Below are 21,922 nucleotides of genomic sequence, written 5' to 3' on the forward strand. Positions count from 1 at the left end.
TTCTATGGGCATCCTCAAATTGGCAAATGTGCTTCAAAATGGCTGATTTTGTGGACAAATCTCCATTTGTTTTGTACAAAATTTTTCAGATTTTCCTCATTATCTTTCAAATTGCATCATGATATGTCATGGGAAAATATAATCCACACCATATATGTCAAGGTCAGGAGGTGATAATGTGAAATACGTAAAATAAAGGGGAAAATCTGAAAATATGTGTACAAAACAAATGGAGAGTTGTCCACAAAGTCAGCCATTTTGAAGCACGTTTGCCAATTTGAGGATCCACATAGAAAGTACAACAAGACTTTTTAATCTTCAATAACTTGCTTATTTCATAACTGATTTTGATGAAACTTTTTGTAAATTGTTCCTCTCATTTTACTCTTTCCAATAAGATTGATTCTCTTCTTGGGTTTTGGTTTCCTCTAATCAATTTATTCTGCTTTGATCTTTGGTCATAATACTCTATTAATTCAGCAACATACAAGGGTATGACTGCATGAAAGCAAGTTCTTTTATCAAATAAGAGACGTTTCATCCAAATCTTTCTCATTGCAGGGAATAATTTTGATTTACAAATTTGAAAAGCATTTTTGGTCATAAGAGAAAAGCCCTAGTAATGTACAGTCCTATGTAAAAACATGCTATACAAAAGGCTCTATGTGTAGCAGTCTATAAAAAATATGGAGCAAATTGCGATGCAATACCAGGAAAATTATTCCCTGCATTGCTTTCACTAATAAATGTACAAAAAGTGGTATTTCAGTCAAATGACTGGGTTACATTCGGGAAATGTTTTTTTTAAAATCTTTCATCAACACCTAACCAGCTATAATGAATCAAAATGGACTCCATTTACATCCAATTCCTGGCTTTCAGAAAAGCACATCCGATATTACACATTTGATTCTGATAAATGAATTGTTTTCAGGCGAAACCCTGTCTCATGTTTCATCCAAGTCCAAACCTGTCTTCATTATTAGAATGTAGAACACATTTTAGTCTACTGAGAAGATTCCAATCAAGAAACGCTTCCCTCATGAACTCGTCCCCAAACAAGGATTTCTTTTTGATGAATAGAAGTCACTTGGAGAGGGGGGGGGGGGGGGACCTCATTGCCGCCTTACACAGAGTCCTTGCATTCATTAGTGGATGTCCAGAATGTGACATTGATAACACTTGGGAGTCCTTCTGTTTCATCTATTCTGATCCACCATATCAATAACAGAACCTCTATCCAAAGTACTTCCATTGATGTTACTTCCATGGTAGTATGGCCAGTCCCACCAATTTCATCATTCACTTTCGAGTAGAATCCAATACAGTCAGTATTTCACGCAGTAGTTTTGTCCCTCATCTTCAATCAGGTCGAAAACCCATTTCCTTTTGCATCTGCAGACAGGTCCGCACTTGACTGACCCGCATTCCTTGCATGGATAGTGACATCCTGGGCAGTCTTTACCTAAACAATCACACAGATCTTGACCGTTGGATGATAAATGACCATTAGCATCGTACATGGTGCGATTCCTGGAAGAATGAAAGGCAGATCAGATTTTCAGATAGCAATTTTTTTTTTTTTTTTTTTTTGGGGGGGGCAAATTAGTGTTTCGATTTCAATGTTTCACATAATATTCATCAAAAGAATGACATATGATCCCCCTGCACAAGTTGTGTATATCCCCCAAAATAATTATAATAATGAATAAAAATGAACAAAAATTGAATAATATTAAAATCAAATTGAATAATATAAAAATAAATATATTAAAAGTAAAAAAAAATAATAATCCAGAAAGACTGCCAAATAATTGTATCAATAATTTTACAGGGAATTTTTATGTATGCAATCATATGGAAAGCTGAAGCTGAATAACCATAAATAATGGTTATTTTATACGGGACATAGTAATGGCAAGTATGAATTATAGCTTCATGGGGAATGACAATTTCCATTTGACCTAAGGTTTCTTAAAGGTCAAGTCCACCTCAGAAAAATGTTGATTTGACTCAAAAGAGAAAAATCAGACAAGCACAATGCTGAAAATTTCATCAAAATCAGATGTAAAATAAGAAAGTTATGACATTTCAAAGTTTCGCTTATTTTTAACAAAATAGTTATATGAACGAGCCAGTTACTTCCAAATGAGAGAGTTGATAACGTCACTCACTCACTATTTCTTTTGTTTTTTTATTGTTTGAATTATACAATATTTCAATTTTTACGAATTTGACGATGAGGACCTCCTTGCCTGAAGCACAAAATGTTAAAGTAATGGAATTCCACATGTTCAGGGAGGAATGAAACTTCATTTCACATGACAATGACGAGAAAATGAAAATATTTCATATAATAAAATACAAAAGAAATAGTGAGTGAGTGATGTCATCAGTTCCTTATTTGCATACCGACTGAGATGTGCATATAACTGTTTTGTGAAATGAAGCGAAACTTTAAAATGCCATAACTTTCTTATTTTACATTCAATTTTGATGAAATTTTCAGTGTTATGCTTGTTGAATTTTTCTTTTTTTTATTAAAATCAAGTTTTAGTTGGGGTGGACTTGTCCTTTATAGGAAAAGTCTGCCCCAACGAAAAGTTGAATTGAATAAAAAGAGAAAAATCTAACAAGCATAGCACTGAAAATTTCATAAAAATCAGATGTAAAATCAGGAAGTTATGACATTTGAAAGTTTCGCTTCATTTCTCAAAACAGTTATAAGTACATCCTGGTAGGTATTCAAATGAGGAGACTGATAATGTTATTCACTCACTATTTCTTTTGTATTTTATCATATGAAAAACTCCAGTTTTCTCCTCATTGCCAGCTAAATGATGATTAAAGGTCAAGTCCACCTTAGAAAAATGTTGATTTGAATCAATAGAGAAAAATCAGACAAGCACAATGCTGAAAATTTCATCAAAATCGGATGTAAATAAAAATATTATGACATTTCAAAGTTTCGCTTATTTTTAACAAAATAGTTACTTGAACGAGCCAGTTACATCCAAATGAGAGTCGATAATGTTACTCACTCACTATTTCTTTTGTTTTTTATTGTTTGAATAATACAATATTTCAATTTTTACAAATTTGACGATTCGGACCTCCTTGCCTGAAGCACAAAATGTTAAAATAATGGAATTCCACATGTTCAGGGAGGAATGAAACTTCATTTCACATGACAATGACGAGAAAATCAAAATATTTCATATAATAAAATACAAAAGAAAGAGTGAGTAATGTCATCAGTTCCTCATTTGCACATCAACTGAGAAGTGCATATAACTGTTTTGTGAAATGAAAAGATACTTTAAAATGCCATAACTTTCTTATTTTACATCCAATTTTGATGAAATTTTCAGTGTTATGCTTGTTGATTTTTTTTCTTTTTGTTCAAATCAAGTTTTTGTTGGGGTGGACTTGTTCTTTTAATTCCTCCCTGAACTTGTGGAATTAGCACTATCTAATACTGTATGGTTCAGTCAAGTTGGTCCTATTGTCAAATCTGTAAAAATGAAATATTCATATCATATAATTCAAACGATAATAACAAAATAAAAAGTGAGTGAGGAACATTATTGTCTCTCTCATTTGCATGTCGCTGAGTTGTGTGTATCACTGTTTTGTGAAAAATAAGCAAAACTAACTTTCTCATTTTACATCCAATTTTGATGAAATTTTCAATATTGAGCTAGTTTGATTTTTCTCTATATATTCAAATCAATATTTTTCTAGGGTGGACTTGACCTTTAAAGCCATCAAACTTAGGATGATATTATTCACTCTACAACATGTATGACATGATTTATGCTGTACATAAAACAAAACATGTTTATCCAGGAGTATCATTGGCTTTCATCGAAAAGGACTATTAAAAAAGACATGGATCCTGGGCTGTAACCACATTTTTCTCTTCAAGCAGTTTTTGTAACAGCTGACACTGATATATTCCCTACATCAATTGAAAAAAATCAACTGTCATGTCAGGGTAACATTTGATTAACAAAATTATAAAATTTATGATATAGAAAATACTATTGCTCATTCCTGCTAAACAAAGGAAACTGGTAAAAAATGATTAAAGGTCAAGTCCACCTCAGAATAATATTGATTTGAATCAATGGAGAAAAATCAGACAAGGACAATGCTGAAAACTTCATCAAAAATCGGATGTAAAATAAGAAAGTTATGACATTTCAAAGTTTCGCTTATTTTAAACAAATTAGTTATATGAACGAGGCAGTTACATCCAAATGAGAGAGTTGATGATGTCACTCACTCACTATTTCTTTTGTTTTTTTATTGTTTGAATTATACAAAATTTCAATTTTTACGAATTTGATGATTAGGACCTCCTTGCCTGAAGCAAAAAATGAAAAAATGTTAAAATAATGAAATTCCACGTGTTCAGGGAGGAATGAAACTTCATTTCACATGACAATGACGAGAAAATAACAATATTTCATATTTCATATAATAAAATACAAAAGAAATAGTGAGTGAGTGATGTCATCAACTCTCTCATTTGGATGTAACTGGCTCGTTCATATAACTATTTTGTTGAAAATAAGCGAAATTTTGAAATGCCATAACTTTCTTATTTTACATCCGATTTTGATGAAATTTTCAGTGTTATGCTTGTTGAATTTTTCTCTTTTTATTCAAATCAAGTTTTTGCTGGGGTGGACTTGTCCTTTAAGGAAGCACATATGTTGTGCTTACTGCAAGTGACGTTGATACTCTTCTTCCTGTAGTCGACGAAGTTTACGCTTTTCCCTCTCACTTTCTTCTGGTTTGAAGTTAGCAAACTCTGCTACTTTCCTGCCAGGGTTCTTGAACATTAAACTCTCCAAGATTTTTGAGTTCTGTTTAATAAAGGATGATAAATAAAGCATTTAATTACTTTAAAAAGAAATTCACATGAGTTAAATATGATATCTCTAACTGTATGTGAAAATTGTGAAGTATTCCTAAATAATAACAACCTAGCCAATCTTTGAAAATGATCTCAAAATTTTTTTGATTTCTTAATCTCTATATGTAATTTAGGCAAATCTAGCATTTCATTTTTGTCTTAGTTTTCACAGGGAATAATTTTGCTCTACAAATTTGAATTGCATTTTTGGTCATAAGAGAAAAGCTCTCAACAAATTATGTAAAGACTACAGTCATATGTAAAATTATGCTTTAAAAAAGACTTTATGCATAGCAGTCTTTCAAAAAAAAGTGGAGCATATTGCGATGCGATACATGGAAAATTCACATATCAGTATATATTAATATCATTGTCACATCATGCAGTCTAAGTAATCATACCTCTCTTCTACTGCTGCGTGATCTATTCCTGCTGCTTTCTGCCATATTTTCTTCAGATCTCTGCTCATTAACTCTGATCAAGACTTGATTAATCCAAGTTCTAATTCAATATATCTTTCAGGTAAAATAAAAAAAAGGAAAAAGGACACAGGTAAATTCAGCCTGCCTTTAGGTTTGGGATGATCACGATCAGATTCAGAAGTGCAAAAAAAAAGGAAAACAAAATTGAGAAAGCTCATGTCATAAAAACACATAAAAATAATCTTCAAGTCCTAAAATTGCTTAAAAGTTACAGATTTTCTCTGCAAACGTTGCCTTTAGCCTAAGGGCATTTTCATGGTAACTCACTGACATTACTATATCATAACCTTGTTCATTGAATGAGTGCTAGTAGAGTAGTAGTTTACACAGCAATAATTTTACACACTTTTCATTGTGCATTTAATATCTCTAATGTTCATCTAACAGAGGCGCACGGCCAATATGGGAGACTCTCGATCCAATAGGGGAGACAATCTCCCACATTGGAGACTTGCTTTGCAAAAGGACAAAAGAAACAACACCAACAAAAGCATGATTTTTTCCACCCAAAATTTTGTCTCACTGAGGTCAGAAGCCCATTTGTTTTGTGTGTGATTGACAACAAAAATCCTTATCAAAACAAGACGGTGAAAAGGGGTAATTTTTCATGAGGAATCTGCTTATCACATTTTTATTTGCCGTCAAGCCAGGTAATTCTTTTGCCGCAAATGTAAACAAAGGAAATTGGTCTCCAAAACTGGAGACTGCCTGTGAAATTGGATAGGGCCTACCCAAATTCTTCACAAAAGTCTCTGAGTCTGATATATTTTTGCCTTAAATTTGGAGATAATCTCCCACATTGGAATGGAAACAGTCTCCAATATTGGCCATGCGCTTCTACACTAACATGACTAACACTAAGTCTAAAATTAAATCATGGGAATTTGCTTGCGAATTCCCATATCATAAACACAATTAAAAGTGTGTAAAATTGTGCCGTTTAACGTCAGTTACCGTGAATATGCCCCTAGTATAGTCAGCTCCCACAAACAACACAATTGTCAGTGTATCGGACTAGTACCGTACACAATTTAATAAACTCATCATCATCATCTAGTTTCAGAATCGGGTAGCAAATAAAGGAATGGCAAAGTAAAGAATCTTAATGGTAGTACGTAAGTTGTCGGGCTTAAAAAATAAAGTTTCGATACTTCAACACATATTGAATGGCTTGAGCTCGAGGTCCAATAGATCTAACTTTTTAACCATAAATTTAGAATTGAAAAATGACATACCGTTACACCATGTAGGCTGCCATGTTTGGCTCGTTTCATTAAACAAAGTATATTTATCATGAAAACAACATTTAATTTATATTTAGTATTACAGTCAAATGATTAATAATATGTTCAAAACTTTTTAAAGAAATGATAGAAAAATCATCAAGAATGTAACTAAAAATAATTATTTAAATCTTGAATTTTAACATTGATTGGCAAATGTGTCAGTGACGGGTTTCATAATTTGGTTGCACGCTCGTTATCGTACGTACCGGCACTGGCTGAGTTTCTCCGCTAGCCATTTTTGCAATAGGACAGACCAGAAAGATGGCCCAGGTTTCTGTTCGTTTAGCTGCGGCTGCAGCCAGGAGTTTGTCTCGGCAAGCTCCTCAGGTAAATTATCGCTTTCTGATTCATCAAATAGTCCAGAACCAAGTAATTTTATTATGCAGGTAAAATAGCGAGGACATTTTCTTGACCCGTGTCGATATCATCGACCTCAACCAGGCGCCGCGCTGGCCGCAGGTGCAGCTCGCTCGCGATCTTCATGATCTTCCCCGCGGTGGCCGCGGCCGGCCGTGGTCTCCCTCGGGTACCCTCACAGAGAATGGAGAGAGGAAAAGTGTGATTAGCGAGAGCGGACAGGGAACATGAAGAAGGTAAAAATGGAAGAGTAGGGGGAAGCTGGAGGAGGAGAAGAAAATGAAGAAGAGGAATATGAAAAAAAGGAAGAGGAAAAGATGAATAAGCATATAGGAGAAGGGCGAAGCCGGCGGCCGAAGGGGAAGAACAAGAAGAAAGTACCGGTAAAACATGAGGAAGGAGGAGAAGAAAAAGAGGGAGAAAAAGGAGAAGATAATAATACTTAATAGGGAAAAGGGAGAGGAAAGAGAAGTAGAGCCTCTAGAGGTCTATAAATAGTAGGCAAGAGTGGAATTTTGAATGGAATGATATTTGGATTTAATAGGGCCGGGCCTAGATCTAACTTCTAAGCGATTATTAAAGGTCAAGTCCACCCCAGAAAAATGTTGATTTAAATGAATAGAGAAAAATAAAACTAGCCTAACACTGAAAATTTCATCAATAAGATGTAAAATAAGAAAGTTATGAAATTTTCACTTGTTCACTGCTACCACCCTGCCTGTGGGGAATCTTCAGGTAGGACTATCATGACTAAAACTATGGTATGCCAATGTTGTACAGAGCACGCACTTTAAAAGAAATCATTGAGATATCACTTTTGTGACCAAAATGACTAATTTCCTTACATTTGCAATTTATTTTACATTAGTAACTTGGGAATAATTTTTGTATTCACCAGAGCGCTCAAAAACTTGAATTTTGGGCATATTTTTGTGTACGCCCTCTATTGGTGGAAAGTAATGTGGCAAGAAATTTTTCATTTTTTGATCTCTATTTTTAATTAAGAAAAATCATTCAAAGTGTCAAATTTAAATAAGAGCCAAGTTATATGAATAATAGGTGTAATCATGGTAATGGAAACTGTCAGTGTAAAAAAAATCAGGCATTTGCCCCAAACAAAAAGAGAAAATAATCCAAACATTGGTACCCTTATTTTGCCACACATGGAGATATAACTGAGAACAAGGTTATATCATAACCTTGTTCATTGAATGAGTGGAAATTTTAAACTTTCCCTTTTTTTTACAAAACGCTGTTATGCACAACTCAGCGACATGCAAATATGACATGGTCCATGATGTCCCTCACTATTTCTTTTGTTTTCTATTGTATGAAACTGAAATACTGAATTTTACAATATTTAATTTTTTACCGATTTGACATTAAGCCTATTTTTTAAGGACCAACTTAGCTGAACCATAAAATATTATTAAACAATGCTAATTCCACATTTTAATGGAGGAATTAATAATTGTTTCGCTTGACCTCGAGGAGAAAATTAGAATATTTCATACCAAAAATTAATAATGGATAACATAATCAGTCTCCTCCTCATTTGCAGACCGACCAGGATATGCATACTATTTTGTGAAATTAAGCGAAACTTTAACATGTCAACTTATTTTACATTCGATTTTGGTGATATTTTCAGTGTTATACTTCTTGGATTTTTCTCTTTTTATTCAAATCAACTTTTTGTGGGGGTGGACTTGTCTTAGAAAGGGATGCTCTCGGCTGAAAATATTTATAGCTAAATCAATAGTTAAATACTGAAAACTTCATCAAAATTGGATAAGTTCTTGAATTTCAAAGATTTGCATTGTTTTGGTGAAACGGTTCTAGGGATGTCTTCATGAATATTTAAGCTGGCTGATGATGTCACATCACTTTCCTTTATGTTCTTACATGAAACAGTCCACATTTATAATTTCATGGAGCTCAATAAATCGCACTCCTTATTTTTTTTTGAGGAGCTCAAATCAATTTAATACAATACATGTATGCTAAATTGAAGATTTTTCTTTTCTTAAAATTGTAAATGCAATAGCTGTGTTGCTATTAATCTGTGGTGAAACTAGGCCTGGGTCATTGCGTTTACAAAATACTGCTCTCCTGCCTAAAAAAACAAATCCCCCAAATTGCTAAAATTTTATATTTTTCATCTTTTAAATTCATGAAATGGCCATCTATTTTCTATCAGGAAAATTAAGAATATTCAGCTCTTTCTTGACTTTGATGTTGCAATCGGTAAGTATTGTAGTCCCAAATGTAGACTTGGTGTTGTAAACATTAACTGAAAATTATCGTTTGATCGTTTTACACTTGGTCAACACCATCGCGCTCCTCAAAAATGTAGGTCTGATGAAATCAAAATGGTTTCATTTTTTCTCCATGAATATGTAAATGATTTGTCTCCATTATTATGAAACAGGTTGCAGCAAGAAATTACTAATGCACTTAAAGGGGATGTCCAGACTGGAAATATTCATATCTCAATAAATTACACAAAGCAAAAGTCACAAAGCAAAATGCTGAATATTTGATCAAAATTGGGTAACAAATAATGAAGTTATCAAATTTTAAAGATTTACATTATTCCGTTAAACAGTTCTAGGCATTTCTCTATGAATAATCATTAGATGGGCTGTTGATGTCGTATCCCACTTGTTCTTTTGTATTTTCTTATATGAAATTATGTTTATTCAAAATTTTTCTACCAAGAGCTAAAACAACTGGATTAGCAACTGATTAAGTGCATTAGTTATTTGTCATTTACACATCATTTACACATGTATGAAAAAATGAAACATTTATGATTTCATGTAATAACTTAAGAAAAAGGAAAGTGGGGATGTACATGTAACATCAGCCCACCTTATGAATATTCACGACGATGTGCATACCAGTACATAACTGTTTTCACAAAATATTGATAAACTTGAAATTTAATAACTACATGTAGGTTATTTTTTATCTGATTTGATGAAATTTTCAGCATTTTGCTCTGTGAATTTTACTCTTTTTTTTATTTAGATATAAATATTTTCAGCCCGGACAATCCCTTTAAAACCTTTCCTGATGTTTTGTTACTTGCTTTCTTTTATTGATTCTGTTTTTTTCCTTTCTCGATCGTACTTGGTGTATCCTTTGTTTACGCTCTTGCCTTCTTATCCATGTATAGGGGAAGGCGGGGTATTGTTGTGACAGTTTTTGCTTTTTGCATGTTAGAATTGATATGATTAATAATCTTGTCAAAATAAGTACCTTGCCTTGAAATTTAATTCTTCTGAAATATTTTCCACCTATATATAACTTTCTATCCCCACACTGAAAGTCATCGTGACCTTTTAAAAAAACAATGTCAAATGGCTCAACTTGCCCCATATATGGGGTAAGTTTGAGCCATCTTCTGGGGGAAGTTGAGCCACAAAAACTATGTACAAAAAGTATGAGGGGAGAACCAGCATGTCAATTTTTTGTTTAAAGTCTTTTCACTTGCTAATTCTCTATAAATACTAACATCCTTTAAAAGGAAAAGAGCAGTCATGTGAATTTGCTCCTTTCAGCCAGCATTTCAATCGATTTTTATGGTTTATTTGTTTTTTAAGATACATTACCATAGGAATTACCATGGCTCAACTTGCCCCATGCTGTTTGGCTCAACTTACCCCAGTCCGAACTTAGTGCGATAATTTTGTATCCACACATTTATTATGCATCCATCATATAAAAGACTATGACAAGAATGAAGATCCATACCTGGACTAATAATGTTGTTATCATGTCTTTATTATATTTAAAGACGTGTGTGTTTATAATGCACTTATTTATTTCACACTCTTTTTTACTTTTTTGGCTGAAATTCATATTTTTCCCTCTAAAAAAATACTTTTTGTTTCAAAGTTGAAAACATTGTGGTGGGGTTAGGGGTTATGCTAAGGGTCATCAATACATGACACCACCACAATGTCTGACTCATTCATTATTGGCCTGGGGCTGGTGGCTCAACTTGCCCCACCTTCCCCTATGTATTTGAAGTTACCCAATCAGTCCTAATCCTTATTTGTAATCCTATTACGTGTTTTCATTATGTGAACTTGATAATGATTTTGAGACCTCCTTATGATTTCCAGGTTGCCAAGAGATGTATAGGTGCCGCCTTTGTATCACACAGAAATCTCACAACATCATCGCCGAGGCCGAGTAAGTGGAATTTTTTTTAAAGATTCCAATTTCTTACATATTTGACAGTAAGAGGTCAGAGTATTGTTCATTTGCATTAGGTTTCAAGCTTCTTGATTCAGGAAATAATTTTCCTTCTATCGCATCACAATTTGTTCATATTTTTAGAAAGACTTGTGCATAAAGTCTTTCGTTAAGCATATGGTTACATAGGACTGTACATTACTTATTTGAGAGCTTTTCTCATCTGACCAAAAATGCTATTCAAATTTGTAAAGCAGAATTATTCACTGTGATTACATATACATGTATTTCCCCCCAATTTCATTTAGCAATAAAAAAGATGGTATAATGGTAAATATATTGTTAATCAATAGAATGGGCTTGCATGTTTTTTGTTACATCTACAGTAGGTCTAACTTAATGTGAAATATTTTAGATCTGGCTATAGCAGAAGGATTTAAATTTCAACTGGATGTAAAAAAAACATCTAGTTTCTTTAGAGCGGTTCAAGTTATGCAATTGTTAACAACAAAATATTCTTGGTAAATGAATGATCTTTCACTTCATTATTAAGTCTTATAAGAAACAGAAATTTTACTATTCACGTGTCTAGAATTCTTCTAAACCAGGGAAGTCATTCTTATGTTCTATCTATCTTATTTTTCTAGGTACAGCCGAGGTGTCTAGCATATTAGAAGAAAGAATTCTTGGTCACACACCCAAAGAAAACCTTGAAGAAACAGGGCGTGTATTGTCAATCGGAGATGGTATTGCTCGTGTGTATGGTCTGAAAAACATTCAGGCAGAAGAAATGGTAGAATTCTCCAGTGGTCTCAAGGTAAGTTTAATTTATGATAAAGGAAAAACAAAAGGAGCAAGTCTATGATTTGTTGGGCACCTTTTTCTTTGATTTATTAATTTAGGATGTGATAACCATAAGGGCATTTTCACGGTAACTGATGTTACAGGGCACAATTTTACACACTTCATTGTGTGATTATTTCTAAAACAACAAATGATGGGATTTTTTTTAAAAATACCACTGCCCACAAACCACTCCTCCCTCCCCCTCTCTCCCAGAGGAAAAGAACAAAATGTAGCTTATTTTAATGTATTCTAAAATATTGGTTGGGCTGCCTTATGTATTTGACAAAGTTTTATTACCTTGATGAGAACTACATTTTTAGGTATATTTCAGCTCTACTTGGCACACAAGAATAAAAGCAGGAAGTACTTTATGGCAACCTAATTTAGATGAACTAAATAAAAATGATTTAGGAGAGCAGATATTTTCTGTGTTTTTTCATACTTTCATGATTATGCCGAGGTATATACTTGATATTTGCAGGGTATGGCATTGAATTTGGAACCCGACAATGTTGGTGTTGTAGTATTCGGTAATGACAAACTCATCAAAGAAGGTGATGTTGTCAAGAGGTCAGGAGCTATCGTAGACGTTCCAGTTGGTGAGCAGATCTTGGGCAGAGTAGTCGATGCCTTGGGTACACCCATCGATGGCAAGGTGAGTCATTGTTGTGGTACTGTGGTAAGCCACAGTGCACTCGAGTTTCCACTTCTAATCCCTTTGGGTTAATTCTTAACATTTAATGATCTAAACCATGTGGCACTGAAAATATTAACTAATTTCTTGAATTACATAAGCTTGAACGCAGAATATTGAAATGAATTCAACACTGACAAATTCTTGAAAACTCATACAGATATTAAAGTCATTTAAATCTTCTGCCAGTTGGCTATACATTTTTTTTAAAATCTTACAATGGATTCTAAAATTTCAACACCTGGGGAGCGTTTCATCAATATTTTCGTCCGACAAGTTGTCAGATCTGACAACTTTCCTGGATTCTGATTGGTTGAGAAGCACTGTTACTATAGAAACTGTCGGATAAAACAGGACTTATCGGATAAAACATCTGACAAGTCCTTTCATGAAACGCTCCCCCGATTGAAATTTAAAGCAGAATGCTTCTGGTTCTGTATCTTTTTCAAGTTTGTATCTGAGAATGCCACAAGAGAAGTTACCTAGTGTTTCAAGAACAATGTTGATGATGCAATATTCAGGAGTCATTTCTAGTTCAAACATATTTTGTTGTATATGTACATGAAAAGAGTTATTTAGTTCAAATCATTTTCTAATATCACCTTGTGAATCTCCAGGGTCCACTCAACACAGATCAGCGTGCCCGTGTAGGTACCAAGGCTCCTGGTATCATCCCCCGTATCTCAGTACGTGAGCCTATGCAGACGGGTATCAAGGCTGTAGATAGTCTGGTACCCATCGGAAGAGGACAGAGAGAACTCATCATTGGTGACAGACAGACAGGGTAAATTGATGGCGATAATTTGCAGAAATGTTACCTTTTCAGAACGGCTGAAATATAAGAAAACTGCAAGTCTTTGTACAGTGAAAATAAAATGTTGGTGTGTTTTTGTTAAAATATGGCATTACAAACTTAAATTTGGGATAGAAGATACTTTAATGATTGGATGATATGAAAGGATATTTGAAACAATTTCACTTGTTTGGGAATAAAAAGTTACATGAAAAAGAAGCATGTTTTTAAATATCTTCCCCCCCTCCATATTTTTACCTATATGGGTATTTTATTTGAAATAAGTGAACAACCAAAAAATGAAATAAAAGTACATGTTATTCATATAATTGATCCAACCTGTATATTAAGATAAACTTTTGTTTTCATTCCTAGCATTAAATGATAAATTTCCCGTTATCTCAATCTGCCTTGCATATTTTCATAAAATTGGGCAGTATGCATTTTAATTGTTTATCCATTCCAAAATGTGTTCATTCCAATATGGTCATTATCTGTAGGAAAGGAGCTGCAGAAAGTTTGCTATGCATGATTAACCAGGAATTGTGACTTTCCTAAATGGGAGTTGGGTTGTTTTCTTCAACATTTTTTTTAGCTGTAGCTGAAATTGCTTTGCTATGTCCTATTAAGTGACTTATGAATCTTCTATCATTATTATAGAAAAACTGCTGTAGCCATCGACACAATCATCAACCAGAAGAGGTTCAACGATGGAGCTGAGGAGAAGAACAAGCTCTATTGTATCTATGTTGCTATTGGACAGAAGAGATCAACTGTAGCACAGATTGTCAAGAGGCTACAAGACTCTGGTATGTTTTATTGAATAGAGGGGAGTGGTGGGGTGGGTGGATACGTTTTATTTCCTGCCTTCGTTGTGTATTTTTGTCTGGTGGAAGCTAGTTATAAGTGAACAAGAGAAGAATAATCTTGCATTATTATCAACTAAGTAAGTTTCATGAGATCATCTTATTAAATCTTGAAAATTGTTGCCAATGTTTGATGTGTGTGATAAAAGCAACCAAAGCATTGTTAGATTACCTGATGTAAATTAAAATAGCTTCTTGACTAATTCCACCCAATGTTGGATTTTATTGTCTGAATTAGTAGTTGAATAAAAATTAATACATAATGAAGTTATCGTTTTATCAGTCTAATGGGAGTCTATTCTTGATTACCAGATGCCCTGAAATACACCATCATTGTGTCTGCCACTGCATCTGATGCTGCCCCTCTACAGTACCTTGCTCCCTACTCTGGATGTGCCATGGGAGAATTCTTCAGGGATAATGGCAAGCACGCCCTCATCATCTATGACGATCTTTCCAAACAGGTACGTCATTTTCTAGTTTGAGATCGAGGTACATGTAGATCATCACCCTGTTTGATGAGATGTAGGAAGGATAGGGTTCAAAGTGATTTATTTGAAGTTTAAAAATGTCCTCTTCCACTGAGTGGTAATCATATCATGAACTCTAATTGCAATGAAAAATCAAATCGCCGACCACATACAGATATATCACAGTAGGAATCTTCACAGTTGAACAAATTGTTGTTTGCAAAGGTCATCTGTCACATTCCATTGCTATTTGGAAAAAAAATGGAACACATTTTCTTATGCCAAACATAGATAGCTATACTACCCACATCAAAGAAGAACATATGAATTGTATTTTTTTTTTACATCGTTCAGACACCAAGACAAGACAACACCAAATTGTAATTAATAAGGGGCAGCTGGCTGTAAACCCCAGACACCCCTTCCTCAGTTCAGGGAAAAGGGTCGTGAAAGTGTAAAATCTAAACTTTTCCACTTGTTCCATGTTTTTCCTTTTCCCCAAGTATGCTACATTGTGTAACCCTAATGAGTGACCTCTGTTTGTTGTGTATAACACAGGCTGTAGCCTACCGTCAGATGTCACTGCTTCTGCGTCGTCCCCCTGGTCGTGAGGCCTACCCTGGTGATGTGTTCTACCTTCACTCCCGTCTCTTGGAGAGAGCCGCTAAGATGAACCCAGACTTTGGTGGTGGATCGCTGACTGCCCTGCCTGTCATTGAGACCCAGGCTGGAGATGTATCTGCTTACATCCCTACCAACGTGATCTCCATCACTGATGGACAGGTATGGCTCTTACTCTACATTATAATTTTAAGATGCTACAAGGCAGTTTAATTCACCTTCATTTTGTTTATGAGAAAAAAAGAATACATGCCATTGGGATTGACAAGGAGAATAATTAGTGACACTTCAAATGTTTGTATTTGAGAATTTAAAGAGTTTAAAGTGTTCTAAGATTCATATTTATCATTTTATAGAGCCTTTATAATCGTTCAGACAGCTTCCCTTTTTCATGAATGTTTGAATTAAATGCATATTCTGTCAGCACTTACAGTAATATCCTTAGGATGTCAACCAGGTGCACCTGACATTGACTCGATGCAGGTACATGACATACAAAAACCATTCAAGTGATGGAAGCAAGATTTAGCATTAGATGGTATGTCTTCATGTCTTTCATGATTGTCAAAATGATTATCTTGCAGATCTTCTTGGAGACCGAGTTGTTCTACAAGGGTATCCGCCCAGCCATCAACGTCGGTCTCTCTGTGAGCCGTGTAGGTTCAGCTGCTCAAGTCAAGGCCATGAAGCAGGTAAATATTTCACTTGGCTTTACCTCAAGCATTCAGGGATACAATTAGTTATCTACTCATTGATTGATATCTGTTATTATTCTAGAGGTTATTGGACAATGTTTGCCATCCCTATTTTAGGTAAAGCGATTTTGTTGCTGTTGTCCAAGTAACTTGCTAAATTAGTGAATTGGCAATATTTTGATCAGATGAAATCTCTCTTTTGTTTCCCCAATACCTAGTTTAATTACCTGTATAGCTGCTCTTCTAAATCCACTGTTATTGAGTTGCATTATTGTTGGACACATATACTACAAGCAATGATAAGTAGTATTCAAGCATTGTGTGTAATCTTGCCTATTCTCTTGTAAGTTTGGAGCAGTGCAGATTTAACTTACAATTATATTATGCATCCTCGTGTTCCAGGTTGCTGGTTCCATGAAGCTTGATCTGGCCCAGTACCGTGAGGTAGCTGCCTTCGCCCAGTTTGGTTCTGATTTAGATGCTGCCACACAGAACCTTCTCAGTCGTGGAGTCCGTCTCACCGAGCTCCTCAAACAAGGACAGTACAGTAAGTTTATCGTCATTAACGCTCATGAAGAATCATTGTACGGTAGAGATGTGTTTGTCCCAAGTTGGAGAGGTTGGCCTTTCTGAACTGCCATACTAGATAACAAGCAAGATTCTTTGTGTTTTGATGGTGTAGAGTGTATGGAAGTGTAGGTTATCTGGGGAAGTTGATTAATGTAAAGGCATGTATAGTTTTATAACACACACTTTCATCCAGAGCTTTCCACGTACATTTATAAAAGTTGTCATATATTTGCAATTAACAATCATTTACCTTTTGAATAGCTTTGTATTGTGGGTAGATTATGGTTTACCAGGTCATGCCTGGGCAAATTATTTGGGATTAGGTAAATGATTATTGTTCTAATTATGGTCTTTTGAATTATTTAATTATAGAGCATTTGCAAAATAAAAGGGTTTCCATCCTGTCCAAAAGGTTGTGATTTCTGATTAGATCATATGCTAAATGTATGATATTTGATTCTTGCATTACCAGCTCCTATGGCCGTAGAGGACCAAGTTGCCGTCCTCTTCGCTGGTGTCCGTGGCCATCTGGACAAGATCGACCCTGCCAAGGTTACCAAGTTTGAAGAACAATTCCTTGCTCACATCCGCTCCAGCCACCAAGGCCTCTTGGATACCATCCGCAGCGAAGGTCAGCTCAGCCAACAGACCGAGGAGAAGCTCAAGGACGTTGTAACCAAGTTCCTCGATACCTTTGAGGCATAAGGGACCACTTCTCTACCCCTTCCGCTTGGAGGGGAACCTCTTCAAACCAAAATCAAATCCCACGAGAGATGGTCATAGGAATGATGAGTGATGTCTCTCGCAGTATTTGATCAGATTTATTATTGTATGTATAAAAAGACCTACCATTGAAAATGAGATTTATGACATGAATTGCAGATTTATTCCATGATTGAACTTTAAAAAGTTGAATGGAATCATTGCATTAAAGAGTTTACAGTAGCTTGCTACATTCTCATAAGTCCCAAAATGCTCCTTTTATGTTGCTGTGCACTAGTTCACATTTTTGTATTCTGAAATGAATAGATGTCTTAAAAAGAGCCATCTGAAATCCCAACAAAATCATTAATAGAATCTGTTCAGCTTGTTGTACCAGGCCCAGAAGTATCCTAAAGATTGAAGATTTATTTATCCTTCAGATTTGGTAGGTCATATTTTTGGCCATGTATTCCTTCTTCATGGTCGTACAGAAATATTTGCAAGGTAAATTATGTACTGTTGTTCCCTCATCTTGCACAGTTGCAGATAGAAGGCTCAAGAATGTAGTGTGAAAATGTTTGAACCGTGTTATGTGACAGGTTCTCCTAATAAAGAGATTTATTGATGAGAAAAATGGAAGTAACATTGCTTGGTGTGATTTTTTGTTGTTGCAAGATTTGCAAATGAGTAAGATAAGTAGAAGAAAGAGAATGTGAATGAAGTGTCAAGACTGGCGTTTATATTTTTAGATGGATGTTACTGAAGAGGATGAAAGATGGAAAGAATGCTTGAATGTAGACCAATCTAACCGCAGGTTGTTTTTCCAGTAGCGGATGAAGTCCGTTTTCCAAAATGGAGTCTACCTCTGACCATTGGACCGACATGTAATGAATTTCACTTTATCAGGCAAAATGCCCCAAACAAGTGAAAGAATATTGGGACAGCTAATTAAAGATAAATTCCAGTTTTGGTAACGATCTCAAAATGACTTTTGACAGAATCTGATATAATGACCACCCAAGTGTCTGTATGAATAAAAAATATGTGCCAAAGGATTTTGGAAGAAATTGTGTAATTGCTGAGAAATCAGTAAAATAAGCGCGGATTCGGTCATTTCCGTCGGGTCTTTATTCCAGCAATATTAATACACTGCCCCATGTGTGTCTATCTGTGTTGGTGATCTTTAGTGTGAACATTTTTTCAGTGTAGATTTCAAGATTTCGCAAAGTTCAGCTTATGTAACTGTACCAGATCTAGATCCTCGATTATATTCTGACAAGCCTGGTTTTACAGACTTTCTCATGAAATCAGTGTTTACTGCAACTACTGGCATTTCTCTTTAAGCTGAGCTCTTTAGTCGAGTGTTACTAAAGGCATTTCCAGTGCTATTGAATCTGCAAATTGTAATCCACTCTCCATGCAAGGTGACCTATGAAGTGGTTGATTTACATTAAAAAAAATAATGAAAATGGTGTAGATACCTTCTTTTGGAATTGATTTTAAAAGGTGAAAAATTAAAGTATCATGCACAACATGGACAGTGTAAAGATAAAGGAAGTTAACCTATGACATCACACATTTACTCTTGGTATTATATCCAATGTGCAATTTTTCCCACCTGTAATGTGAATATATGACTGGGTTCCTCATAAAACATGCAAATTCAATGCCCTTCGATTTTCTACATCAAATGTAGAAAATACGATATCTGAATAGATCATGTATATGACACTTTTGTAATAATCGGGGGTGGGGTTGTTCCAGAAAGATTTAAGTATGACAGAGTTGCACTTAAATGCCGACGCATACATGTTATGAATCGTTCAATCATATTGATCAACATGCAGTCTTGCCATGATCTGACCAATGGGGTGATGCCTTTTATACCGCACTCAACTATACATTTAAGTGGGACTCTTTAAGCCATACTTAAATCTTTTTTAAACACCCACAGGTCTACAAAGTTGCATCAACTTAAAGCAAATATTTGACCTATGGAAGGTCGTTTTAGGTAGAATTACCCGTACGTGTATCATGTTCCATAGGGATGCATTCGCACTCACACGAAGGCGTCCCGTTCCAAGGACCCCCGTTTTCACAAACATTTGTAGTTCCGAAGCCTGTTCCGAGGATCCTCCTTTTTACAATAAGCACGCTCCAAGGACCCCGGTTTTTTGTCTCGCCTGGGGCACATACCTACTATACTACTTTTTTGGTCGAGTACCCCCGCCCCCCGGGATGTTGATACAACCATAAACTCCCTTTTAATTTCATACAATAGAACCAAAAAAAAATCCACACTTGATTTTCCGTTTTCCACAATAACTACTCCCATCTATCTTCTCATTTTTTCTCTTGTTCACTCCTCTATCCCACACTTTAACTTCCTTCTTTATCCTCTCCATGTTTTATTTCCAATTAGTCTAATGCCAGTTCGTCCAATTGCCAACTGGTCTACTATCATTTGGTCTACCATCAATTCATCCTCTCAACACATGGTCTACTTTCATTTAGTCTAATGCCATTCTGTCCAATAGCCAGTTGGTTCAAAAGACATTTAGTCATTTACCATTAAATGGATATTAGACCAACTGGTTATGAAATGAAATGGTCAAAGAAGAAATGGGGATTAGACAAAGTGATGATTAGACCAAATGGTTGTTAGACGAAATAGACTAAATGAAAGTAGACCAAGTGGTGAGTGGACAAGATGGCAATTTACCTTTCCATCTTCTGCTGTCTTTTTGTCTCCTTTCAGACTAATTCAATCTCTTGATTACTCTTCTCTCTCTGACTCTTTCTCCCTCTCTTCTCATTCTCACTATGTCTCTAATCCACATTAGCTAATGGTAAAGATTGAAATACACATATTTGTATCTGTTTATATGTGCTTTGTCAAAACCTGAAAGTTAACCTTTGAACACCCATACTCACTTCTCTCAAAATGCAATATCAGTTTCATTAAATTAGTATTAAATTCAGTTTACTGACACCTGTACAAATGCTATAAATTATTTGAAAATTTATCTTTTATTCACAGTGTATGCAAGGTTTTCTTAAAATCACAAAATAAATTAGGTACTAAAGAGCAATTACTCCAATTATGACAAAAAAATATGTCCAGGGACATTGGAAATTTTATCTGGGACTTTTTTTTATAACAATTTCTTAATCATGAAATAATTGAACTTGAATTATTTTCAAGCTTCAAAACTATATTTTTCTGAGAGAACTAATAGTCACTTTTGCCCAGGCTATCTTTTCCTGGGCTTTATTCTTCATTTATTCGAATTTGAGTATCATTTGACAAAGAAACCCCTTTTATGCAACTCACTCAAATACCTTGATACAAATAGAGGTAGCTGAAATGGGCAAGGAAATCAGAATATAAGGGAATTTGCATGACTTATAAAAACTGACATTTGGTGGTTTTATCATTCAGTAAAGTTCTTGGCTGAAAAGTACTTTCCACTGCATCTGGTACTGGTCAGTGCATCATTTTCCCGCATGCCTGAGGATCATTTAATCCTGTATAGGTTACAGCTTGGTCTTCCTAGAACATCAAGAGAATTTAAAAGTAAAATAACTTGAGTCTATCAAGATAAATATCAGTTGTGGTAACGATCTCAAAATGAGTTCGAACAGAATCCAATAAATTACCACCCAGTAGTTTTACCACCTAATATTTTTTTGTGCCAAATGGCTGTGGAAGAAAATGTGTCACTGCTGAGAAATGAACAAAAATATGCACGAAATTCCATAAAATGTTGGGTATTTTTCCAAACAATACACCATCCAACATATGCCTTTTTATTTTAGTGATCACCAGAAATATATCTGTTTTCAGCTAAGATTTCATGATTTCACAAATGTAAGTTTATTTCATGCATCGTAAGATGAAATAATCATGATCTATGATAATAATGATGATAATGGTGGCATTCAACCTTAATTTTAAAGACTTTCTCATGACATAATTGTTTTCTGCAACTAATTTCTTTCACCTTTAATGCAAGAATCCTAACTGGAACATCAGGGCTTGAACTTTCTTTTCCTTTTCTTCAAGATATCATTCACGCTTTCTCTGTAAAAATGCAGAAAAGATAAAAGATATTTTACTAAATGGGCTTTAACAATTGGTTGTGTGACAAATGGGTTTGTGCAAAATAAATAGTAAACAAATTATTTCACATCCAACTGCGAATGCCAGTTAATGACTAAGCGCTTGTTTGTATGACAAGCCAACAGCACAAGGTGGCTTCATGTGAGAAAACAAGTGGAACGCCTCTGGCAGTCTTGCGTCTAATACACGATTCAATACGGGAGCAGTGCTGACTTTGAAAACAGCTAATGAATAATTATTCACAAAACAAAACATTCATATGATAATAAAATACTATGTCCATTGAC

The 21,922-nt window shown here is 34.9% G+C and overlaps 3 protein-coding genes across 4 annotated transcripts in view; 1 reads left to right on the forward strand and 2 right to left on the reverse strand.

Annotated features, from left to right (window-relative positions):
* Nucleotides 1-390: 390 nt before the first annotated feature.
* Nucleotides 391-6,676, reverse strand: LOC121414808 (ARL14 effector protein-like). 2 transcript variants are annotated; one of them, XM_041607863.1, is made up of 4 exons: nt 6,642-6,676; nt 5,326-5,439; nt 4,732-4,874; nt 391-1,533 (listed from the first exon to the last, which is right to left on the reverse strand). In XM_041607863.1, the coding sequence occupies exons 2-4, from the start codon at nt 5,368-5,370 to the stop codon at nt 1,329-1,331; spliced, it is 393 nt and encodes a 130-aa protein (XP_041463797.1). In that variant the 5' UTR covers nt 5,371-5,439; nt 6,642-6,676; the 3' UTR covers nt 391-1,328. The 2 variants fall into 2 exon arrangements, with proteins under 2 accessions (XP_041463797.1, XP_041463799.1); XM_041607865.1 differs by lacking the exon at nt 6,642-6,676 and adding an exon at nt 6,558-6,620.
* A 176-nt stretch (nt 6,677-6,852) lies between these two features.
* On the forward strand, nt 6,853-18,151 carry LOC121415695 (ATP synthase subunit alpha, mitochondrial-like). Its single transcript, XM_041609002.1, has 11 exons — nt 6,853-7,019; nt 11,183-11,252; nt 11,903-12,072; nt 12,583-12,756; nt 13,413-13,579; nt 14,249-14,397; nt 14,767-14,918; nt 15,483-15,707; nt 16,130-16,237; nt 16,643-16,787; nt 17,283-18,151. Exons 1-11 carry the CDS (start codon nt 6,954-6,956, stop codon nt 17,513-17,515), a joined length of 1,659 nt encoding a protein of 552 aa, XP_041464936.1. The 5' UTR covers nt 6,853-6,953; the 3' UTR covers nt 17,516-18,151.
* A 2,363-nt stretch (nt 18,152-20,514) lies between these two features.
* The window catches only part of LOC121415697 (probable ATP-dependent RNA helicase DDX59), a 37,470-nt gene continuing 36,062 nt past the window's right edge, over nt 20,515-21,922 (reverse strand). Inside the window, exons 16-17 of the mRNA XM_041609003.1 lie at nt 21,517-21,596; nt 20,515-21,065 (exon numbers count right to left, since the gene is read on the reverse strand). Of these exons, the coding sequence (XP_041464937.1) occupies nt 21,545-21,596 (52 nt within the window). The 3' untranslated portion in view covers nt 20,515-21,065; nt 21,517-21,544. The remainder of the gene's footprint in view (nt 21,066-21,516; nt 21,597-21,922) is intronic.

This window comes from Lytechinus variegatus, chromosome 5, assembly GCF_018143015.1.
Source record: "Lytechinus variegatus isolate NC3 chromosome 5, Lvar_3.0, whole genome shotgun sequence".
Taxonomy (NCBI): domain Eukaryota; kingdom Metazoa; phylum Echinodermata; class Echinoidea; order Temnopleuroida; family Toxopneustidae; genus Lytechinus; species Lytechinus variegatus.